Source organism: Belonocnema kinseyi, chromosome 6 (genome assembly GCF_010883055.1).
Source record: "Belonocnema kinseyi isolate 2016_QV_RU_SX_M_011 chromosome 6, B_treatae_v1, whole genome shotgun sequence".
Taxonomy (NCBI): Eukaryota; Metazoa; Arthropoda; class Insecta; order Hymenoptera; family Cynipidae; genus Belonocnema; species Belonocnema kinseyi.
In genome coordinates this window covers 13,493,781-13,503,892 of record NC_046662.1, presented here as the reverse complement: position 1 = coordinate 13,503,892, position 10,112 = coordinate 13,493,781, and the positions used below count along the sequence as shown (strand labels likewise).

The 10,112-nt window shown below is 37.9% G+C and overlaps 1 protein-coding gene across 1 annotated transcript; it reads left to right on the top strand.

Moving 5' to 3' along the window:
• Positions 1-6: 6 nt before the first annotated feature.
• LOC117174203 (zinc finger protein Xfin-like) lies at positions 7-9,290 on the top strand. Its single transcript, XM_033363067.1, has 8 exons — positions 7-286; positions 1,012-1,129; positions 1,218-1,345; positions 1,425-1,568; positions 2,041-4,556; positions 4,633-5,003; positions 6,232-7,172; positions 7,338-9,290. Exons 1-8 carry the CDS (start codon positions 29-31, stop codon positions 7,932-7,934), a joined length of 5,073 nt encoding a protein of 1,690 aa, XP_033218958.1. The 5' UTR covers positions 7-28; the 3' UTR covers positions 7,935-9,290.
• Positions 9,291-10,112: the final 822 nt, after the last annotated feature.

Sequence of the window (10,112 nt, the reverse complement as noted above, 5' to 3'; positions counted from 1 at the left end):
TGAGAGGCTACGACAGCTTTACAAGTGCATGGGAAGGGAATGTCCCTACACAACAGACTATGTTGACAATTTTCGGAGACATTTTAATAAGCATTTTACTAGCTACAATGTCAATAGCATTGGTTTAGTGCCATTTGACTTTAAGAAGTGCGCATATTGTAACATGACTGTCGGTGATTGGTTCCAAATGGAGAAGCACTACGAGGAGAAACATGCGTACTGCGAGTTCCAGTGCAATTATTGCTTCTATAGAGCCCTTACTCAGGCATACGTGGAAATCCACCAGGTGGGGAACTCACAATATTTTTAGACTACTAGGTTTTAATAGTGCACACTTTCTGTGTTTGATGATTGAGAGAAAAGTTTGCAAACATAGGAATTTTTTTATCTTGTATTTTGCTAATTTTGTAGAATTTGAAGTCGAGGGTATTGAACGTCGCTGTGGCGGCTCGAACGAAGCGCCTCTAGCATGTTTTAGTACCACTACGTGCTACGGGTAGGACGGGATTAATAGTGACGCGGGACACCCCATCTATATAAATTCTCTATTTGGAATTGCTGATTTCCTTGATTCTCACATAGCCAGATAATTTATTAGAAAATATTTAAATGTTATTTTACAAAGTGTCTTTTTGATTCCTAAATCAAAAAGATGAAGGTATAATATTTGGGAGGAAATACGTTCAAAATGAACTCAAGAAAATTAACTATTCATTAGGGGTTGACCACTCGACTTTTGAGTCTACACAATATTTCAAGATTTTCAAAGATTCCAAAAAGACTTCAAAAATATCAATGATTTTCACAAATGTTTCAAATATTTATGAGCATTTAAAAGAATTCAAAAGATTTCGACAAATGCACAAAGATTTCAGATAATTTCAAAGATTTCACAAAGGCTTACACTAGATTTCTGGAGTGATCGACCCCTCGAAAATATGTTTAAATTCAAATTTAACAGCATTCTTAGAATTAATTGTGAAACTCATAAACCTATTTTTATCTCCAAAGGCAAATGTTCACCCTGAAAAGCCTGTAGTGGTTCTAGAAGCTAGTATCACAAACCATCCTCGCCCTCCTGTAGAAATCAATCGTGTTGAGCGCGTAAAGCCCTTTGTTTGTCAAAATGGTGAGTTTTATTTTCGTTCAATTCCAGCAATATTTCCAATATTCCCGTAAGTTGTTTGTGCCATACAATATTTTATTTCTGATTCTAGATTGCAACAAGTATTTTTTTGTGCCGGAAGCATTTTTCGTCCATTTAAGGTTGAAGCATGCCGCGCTCTCAGTCTTCTTGTGCCATTTATGTCAAGTGGCTAGTTACACGCCGGCCCAACTTATTGAGGTATGACCCTATTGTCATTGTTTCAGTTGCTAATTCTGATCTTGAACAGGTTTTTACGCCCATTTTTTTCTGCCATCAGCATTACAAGAAGCACGGAATCCTAAAATATCAGTGTTTATACTGCAATCATGGCACCGAAAGCATGACCGAAATGCATAATCATCTCAGCTCGAATCATTACAACCAGAAGCCTGTTTTTCTTGAAAGAACTCTGCCTCCATCGGTATGCCAAAGATAAATAATTACACGGAGAGAAATGGATATTAACACCTAGATATTGAAGGATTAGATAATACCGCCTAACGTTCAAATAATCGCGCGTATCTTGCTGTTATATTAGATTGGCAAATCCATATATGAACTTCTGTGAAAACTCATGGTGATATATGTTTTGTCCACAATTACTTATAATAAATGTCTACATTTTGTATGTAAATTTAAATGATTGAAGAAAGTTCTATTTTTCTCGTGAAACCCTTTCGAAATGCCGAATATTCTGTTTCATGATCAAGCGGCCTGTTTTTAATATCGACAGGTATAAACTCTATACTTCTATACTTAGAATCTAGATGTTATGGGTAAACATCCATTTTTCTCTATGTAAACCTACAAATGAGGAAGACAAATTTGTCACGATTTTTTCACCTTTATGTATCAAACAAAATTATTTCTTTACTAAACACTTTTTTTTTTAGCCTACAAAGACGAAAAGTGCCATCGACCAACTACTTTTGCGAAATGCAGAAGAGCAATACACACTAGTTTCAAAAGTTATCGGAATCTCTGATAAAATGCCAGCTAATTCGGAATTAGATGCGAGTAGGGAGGCAAATGACTTAGCGCGAGTAAAACCTTTGAGTGAAAAAGCGGAGTCGAACAATTATATAATATCAGTAGCACCCACTCGACCTAACAGCCCCCCGACTATCCAAATAATCGCCACCGAGAGCAAAGTAAGCAGCGATGATGCGTTAAAAACTGATTCCGCATTTCGGAAAATGACTGAAAGTATTTCCCGAGCAGAAAAGAATCGCGACTCCGTCAATCAACTGAAGAAATGTAAAAAAAATTTGAAATGCAAGCAGCAAGAGCCGCAAAAGGCTGCTGAAAGTGGTGCTCCCGGAATCTTCCAAGATATCGGCACTAAGGATGAATTCATAAACACGAATTTGCTGGATAACCCGGAATTTCTGAAGACTCGTGATTCTACACCGAAGAAGACCACGGCATTGGACGACGATGATAGTGATATAGAAATAATAGAAGACTACGGAATACCTGAAAGTAGAGGCGAAGTTGTGATTAGAGAACCTCCAACAACTCCTGATACAAAGCCGAAGGACGTGCATTCGCTTTCGGTTGCGGATAACTCTGACATCTCGAATGATGCTTCTAGTTTCGATGCTACAAGTCCATCAAAGACTAATGGTTTTCTAACTCTAGATGACATCAGACACACGGGTTTTACTGGAATGGATTTGTACAAATGTGGAATACTGAACTGCAATTTCTCTGCTCCGAATTCTCCCACTTTGCGGAACCACATCCGAGAATGCTGTTTTGTTAATGTTGCTGCTAGTTTCAACAATTTCGTCAACTTCCAATGCAGTCATTGTCCGAAGTCATTCCAAAAGATCGGATTCTTTATGGAGCATCTAGAGATTCACGGTCTGAAGCGATACTGCTGTGCTGTTTGTGGAAAGAGATTCGCGGTACAGAGCCAAGCTGTCACTCATCTGTACATGAAACACAAGGTCAAACTTCATAAGCTTCTTCCTGCTGATCCTAAAAATCGCGCTGCTGGTGGTCTATTTGTTGTGCACCCCGTGGGTAAAGGAAAGAAGAAGATTCCGACTCCCAAGTTTGTAGAGAAGGAAAGTCCGAAATCCGTGGAGTCTGAAACTTTGGCCTTCTCGCCTAACCAAATCGACCTTCTTCCTCGACAAGCGATTTACAGTCGGGAGGTGCAGTGTACTATTTGTCCTTTTAAAACCAAAGTTCGAACCAATATTGTCAGACATCTACAGTTTCATGCTAAAGACGAATCGGTTCCTGAATCCGAACCTGTTAATCCTGTTCCATGTTTGGAAAAGAGAGAAAAGATGTTTGATAAGATGGAAAACCACGCGAGCAGTTCCCATCAGAATGAAAGAATGGGAGCAAAAATAAAGGAATCTAGTGCTCAACCTGAAGATGAAACGCTGCCGAAGTATGTTCCCGAGAATAAAAGATATGTTTGCGGCATTGCTGAATGTTCGTACTTGACTGTCAACGAAGATATGTTACGGTATCATCTGAAGGCTTTGCACTCTGAGGAACCGTTCTTCAAATGCACTCATTGTAAAGCTCAAGGACAAGATGCGCAAAATGTTGCGATCGAGAAGATGGGAGTACATTTGAAGATGCACGACTCGAAGCTTTATAAATGCTCGCACTGTGATTATTTTCATTATCAGAGATACGTTGTGGAGCGACATCTTGGTGACAAACATCCGGAAAAGAGAGCCCTCGTTAAAGTGATACGAGAGTTTGAATCGGATGAAAGCTCTCAGCCTCCTCCCTTAGAAGAAAACGAAGACGAAACTCCGGATCCGGATGGAAATCACTGGAAGTGCAACGCCTGCGATTACAAGTGCGTTTACAAAGCGGAAATGCAGACACATGTTGGAAATGAACATGACGAGAAAAGCCAGTATAAATGCACGGCTTGTCCGTTCAGAACGAACGGAAGAATTCAGCTTGATCAGCATATTAATACGAAACATCCAAACGACCTTGAAGTGGATCATCAGATGGTCTATCAGAGAATCAAAGGTACGAAAAAAGTGACGGATCCGGTGGAACCGGGAACTCCGGAGGTACCTTTTGATACGACTCCACTTTGGCGAAGAGGTATGCTGGGGATTAAACATATTCGGGGAATTCTTATTGAGGAAGAACCTAGTTCAAACTCCAATTCCGCGAGTCCAACTACTCCTGAAAAGTTTGGGAAGAGGAAGCGGAAGAGCGGTACGGATATTTCGGCCAAGCCAGGTAAATTTAGGTGCATTAAACCTGTTGAAACGGATGATAGTGAGTCTCAGAGAGGACAATATGGTTTTTATGGAAATCCGGTTGGTTCATCGTATGAGTGCACGATTTGCAATCAGTTCAAGACGAAATACAGACGTGATATGAGAGATCATCTGTACAGAGAGCTGAAGTACGTGAGGTAAGAAACCTTAGATTTTATGTTGTTTGATTAGATTCTGATTAGAGATTCTAGAAATGTTGTATTTTCGTTAAAGATTTCACTGTAAGACGTGTGGATTCGTGTCGGTAAACAAGAAGTCGTTGGCGAGACACTGCAGTCAAAATCACGAGGGAGAAGTTCCGAATTGTGAGAATCTACCTCCTGACTCAAGTATTGAAGAATGGGTCATGACATTGTTGAATCGTCAAACAGAGGCAATTAAGAGGAATCTGGAAAAATTAAATCCAGATGCTGGTGGACCAGGAAGTTCTAAATCAGCGAGTCCTTCGAAACAAAATATATCGTCAAGGTTACCTGGAAAAAGTCTTGTCAATACTTCCGGTTCCGTGGTTCCAGGTTCGGAAGATGATAGTGAGAAAAATGAAGAACTAAGTAACGATGATGCGCCGGAAGTCGTTAGCGAAGGTAAGAAAATTCTTAAAGCGATACTTTACTATGTATTTACGAGGGGTTGACCACTCGATTTTTGAGTGTACGCAAGATTTCACGATGATTTTAAATATGAAATAAAGATTTAAAAGATATCACAAAGATTTCAAAGATTCCAGAAGATGTCGGATTTGAATGATTTTACGAAGTTTTTGCAAAAATTGCAAAAGATTCAAGAGATATCACAAAGATTTCAAAAAGCTTTTGAACTAAATCCAGAGATTTCAGGCATTTCACAAATGCATATTTGAAAATGATCTGAATGAAAAAATGCATTATTTATAAAGATTTCAATCATTTCACAAAGATTGAAATGATTCTAAAATATTTCAGATTTCAGAGATTTTGCAAAGTTTTCACAAAGTATTAAAAAGATATCACAAAGATTTCAAAAATCTTTCAAACAAATTCGAAAGTTATCAATCATTTCACAAAGTTTTCAGAAAGATTTGAGCAAGTTAAATCGTTTTACAAAGAATTCAATGATTTAACATGATTTCAATGGTTCCAAAAAAATTGAAAAATATTTTAGGTTGCAATGCTTTTACAAACTTTGGGCCAAATTTCAACAGACTTAAAAGATTTGGCCATGATTTCAAGGATTTCAGAAACATTTAAAGGTTTAAAAAAATCGAAGATTTAAATGTTTCCAAATTTTATTACAAAGATTAGAGAAGATAACAAAGATCTTGCGATGATTTGAAACATATCACGAAGATTTGAGAAAGAATACAAAAATTTGAATGATTTCACAAAGATGTCAGTGGATTCTCAAGATTCATAAATATTTCAAAAAGATTTCAATGCTGTCGCAAAGATTTCAAAAGGTTTTAGAAAGGATTAAATGATGTCTCAAGGATATAAGAAGATATTTAATGTTATTACTATTTATTTATTTAAGAAAAAAATATAGCATAAGCTGGTACATATTCATTAATTTCAGTCTAACAATAGTTTAATATTTTTTAATTATTTTTTCAACATGTATATCAAAATTTTGATTGTGCATTTATGTAAGGAAAATTATTCAACTTAAATTTTATAAAATTAAAAACGTTGGTAGTGCTACAATCTACAATGAAATCACTTTGGTTAAAACCGAACCATTTAGTAGCTTTTTAAAAATTCACCATCTACTCACTGGCTTTATTCATTCACGCAATTGATCGTGATCGATCCTGATTGAAAAATTAATACCTTCTAGGTTTATCAAGTGGCCAACCAAAGACTCTAATTGTCCTAATCTGCAAGCATTGCAAAAAAAGGTTCAACAGCAAGCGTGGTTTCAAGATGCACGTGAGGAGGCAGCACTTGAGACAATACAAATTCTTGTGCCCTCTCTGCGATCGCAGTGCAAACTTGGAATTCCATATCCAGCAACACATTCATTCGAAGCATCCTAATCGGCTAGTGAAACCAATGCCCAATCCAGTCAGTACATCCAATGATGCTGATCTAACTGATGAATTCTGGCTAAAGGAGTACCAGGTTCCCCCTGGCAAGGAAAACAGAGGTCAAAAACGAAAAGCAAACTTTGAAGAGGTCGCCGAAAAAAGGTTGAAAGCAAACGTGATAGATGATAAATTCATTTGTGTGCAATGCAACTTCGTATCAGCGACCCGGCAGGCTCATCTTGCCCATCTAAACACCCACAAAATCCTCTACAAGTGCGCTTATTGTAGTTACACTGACATGGTTAGGATCGATGTAATGAAACATTCGAAATCTGATCATCCGCAATTGTCGCCTAAAGTGGAAGCAATTCCAATAACTGGAAATTCCAATAAAAAGTTTAATTACGAGTGCTCATACTGCAACGTGCGCTGCAAAACGCACTTTGCCATGAAGAAACACTGGACCAGGACTCACAAGGATCCGCAGCCGAATGAAGGAGTCAACTGGAAGACAGGACCTTTCCAGTACACTACTCTAGTTCATGCAGACAGCGGAGCCGCGGAGATATTCACATCCTCGCCAAATGTTGCAGGGAATGAGTCCGAGGATTTATCAGGTCATCATAAGGACGAAAAATGGACCTGCGAGTGGTGCGGTGAATTGTGCTGGAATAGGAAAGACGTAAGCAATCATCACAGAGTCTTCCACTCGCATCTGCCGCTCAAGTTTAAACCGGTTGATCCACTTCAGGTTTGTAAAAATTTTCAAGAGTTTTAAGAATTAGAAGAGTACTAATTCCTGTTTTTGAAGAAACTTCTCCTTTTTGTGTTGATTTCACTTGAATGCGAACTGAATTAATAGAACTCAGTAGCAAAATCCATATGAAGATTTCAATGAAGCCGGTTATTCTTGCAGATTCCAGAAGACTACCGGTGTCCAGAATGCCGTTTCGAGGCGAAGACCTACGATATAATGTACAGGCACATTAACAAGCACATCAGATTGTATAAATGCAAGTACTGCGAGCAATCTTTCTGTGAAACTAGGCAGGTGAGGCTCCACGCCGAGCAAGTCCATCCGAGAGTAGAGCCTAAAATCGAAAGTGTCGAGAATTACGCAGAGCAGCTCAATGATCTGTTGCTTAGAATAACTGGGGGCGCGGGTTTCGAATTAGAGTCTTCGGAATATGAATCAGTTGCGAAGGAATCCACCGCTAGTCCCATGGTTCCAGTTCGTCCCTTCCCAAAGACATTAAAATCCGTCGCGAGAAAATCGACAAATCCTTTGCCGCGATACCCGCCAGGCTTAAAGTTCTCGAACGAAGATGCGAAGGTTGAAGGGATTTCCCATTACGGTGTCCCGAGGACACCCATAGACATGGGGTCTATTAGCACTTACATGGTAGTTGGAGGTCATCGAATGCCGGTCAATTGTTTAACGCTTGCCCAACATTTGGACATAGATCCTCGAGTAATCGTTGTAGATTTAAAGAAAAGACTGAACAGAAAATAAAAGGTTTGGTCCAACCTTTGTGACAAAAGAGCTCAAATGTCAACCGTTTTAGTTTATGTTATAAAAAACAAAAAATTAGTAACTCTCATGAGTAAAGTTAATTGTTTATCAAATAAAATTTTCGTTTGTCGTGTATGTCGAAAATACGATTGGATCGACTTGCAGCGTTCATCAAGAAATGCTCCTTTCGATCCAGTTGCATTTTATTGGATGTAGTTTCGAGGTTTGATTAAATCGTTATTTTTAATTTAATGTGTTTTTGTTCAGTTTTGAACTCTGTTAGAACCACGAAGGAATAGTGGGGAGTGGCATCACCCTATATGTTTTTGGTAAGCAGAAGTGGAACAACGAACGTCCATGAATTCGTTGATGTTTGCCGCGAATGGATACCCTCGAGCAGTCCCGCGCACATGCGCAGTGCTGTTTGCGGTGTCACGTGTTCTATACCCATTCCCCTGTTATATTTTGATATCTCGAGTCATATTTAGGTTATTTTCGTGTTTGTTTTTTATTTTGTGGGGTGTGTATCGCGTTTTTGAATTGAAAACTAAAAGGAAAATGGCATAAAAAAATACGAAAATTTTCTAGAAAATGTAAGTACTGTAATTACATTATTATAATCATTTGTGAAGTACGTGAGTAAGGGATAAAGTTAATTTCAGTAAACAAAAGATTGTAGGTTTTTATATACATAATACAAGTTTAAAAACTTGCAACGCGTGGCGACATGATTGACATGGCAACCGCCAGTGCGCATGTGCGTGGGACTGCTCGAGGGTATCTATTCGTTGCGAACATTAACGAATTCTTAAACGTTCGTTGTTCCCCACTCCCCATTTTAATTGCCTTTTTACCTCAGTTTTGGCAACGTCAAGACTTTCTTTTCATATAATTGCTCTCTGTGCTACATTAAAGATTGTTAAAATATACGAGCTAAATTATAGACAAAATATTCTAATTAAGTCATATTGACGTAATCTAAGAATAGTAATGATTGTATTTAAAGTCAATCAACGAAATTATGCTTTATAATTTGTACTTTGCAGTTGGTTAAAACCTGGATATTAAAAAATTCCTGAAGTAAACATAAAGCAGTTTTGATCAGTTGAATAGAAAAATACCTAGAGAATAGTGGAACATGTAATGTTGTGATCATTTGTAAATTAAGTTATATTGCATGATCGCATGAAATATCTTCAGGTTTTTATGCACTGCAAAACTTGATACGTTTCCTTGTCATTTCTGAGTTGAATCTCAGGTTTTTGTATGTATTATTCGTGATTTTTTAAAATCATCCTGAAAGCGAAGAAACTGGAAAGTTCAATTTAAAATGGAGAAACAAAATTTGGAAAAATGTACAAAATGTATTATACAATTAAAATAAATATTTTTGATTTTTATAATTCCTTTTTATCCCTTTCCTCTCTTGAATAATTTGCATACATTTATTCTGCAACATTATCACAATTGGCAATAATATCAGAGAGAAATAGAGAGTCACAATTCATTAGAAATATCAGTTGATAGAAACATGGCGCCCCCTTCTCGCCCGTATACCCGTGATGGTCATTTGATTGATATATATATATCGGTTTTAAATCCACGAGTGATTTCAGGACTCGGTCGGTGTGCAAAGAAACTGCACCACCGACAATGACCGTCATGAGGTAAATGAAAGTGGCCCTCAACCCTTAACATGTGTGCGTCGCGTGGCCATCGTAGGTATATCGCATGCACACAACCTGATATCGGCTTTAAAGTTTAACTCAGGCAGATTTAGAATTGAGATTGTTGGTACGAGGGTAGTTCAATAAGTCCTTAGAATGACCAACAAATGGCGCGCGAATCGCTCCAAATCATCTGTTTTCAGTCAGCACCACTCCCGACTAGATATATGGTGCAGTCACAGTCCACATCTTCTGAGTTTACGTGTTTTTATAATCAATTGAAAAAAAAAATTGTTCGTTAAGAAAAATGAAAAAAAAAACGAGTTCAGAGCGGTAATCAAACATTTTCATTTAAAGGGTTTAACTCCATATGAGATAAAAAATGAAGTGGACTCAGTTCATGGCACACCTGCCCCTGCCTTAGCAACGGTTTATAACTGAGTAAATGAATTTAAGCGTGGTCGTACATCAATAAGTGACGAACCACGTTCAGGAAGGCCCGTAGAAGCAA

Coding starts and splice junctions, on each gene's coding strand:
- LOC117174203 (XM_033363067.1), top strand. CDS start 29: ATGGGAAGGGAATGTCCCTACACAACAGACTATGTTGACAATTTTCGG. Junction 5,004..6,231: donor GCCGGAAGTCGTTAGCGAAG/GTAAGAAAATTC, acceptor AATACCTTCTAG/GTTTATCAAGTGGCCAACCA. Junction 7,173..7,337: donor AACCGGTTGATCCACTTCAG/GTTTGTAAAAAT, acceptor TTATTCTTGCAG/ATTCCAGAAGACTACCGGTG.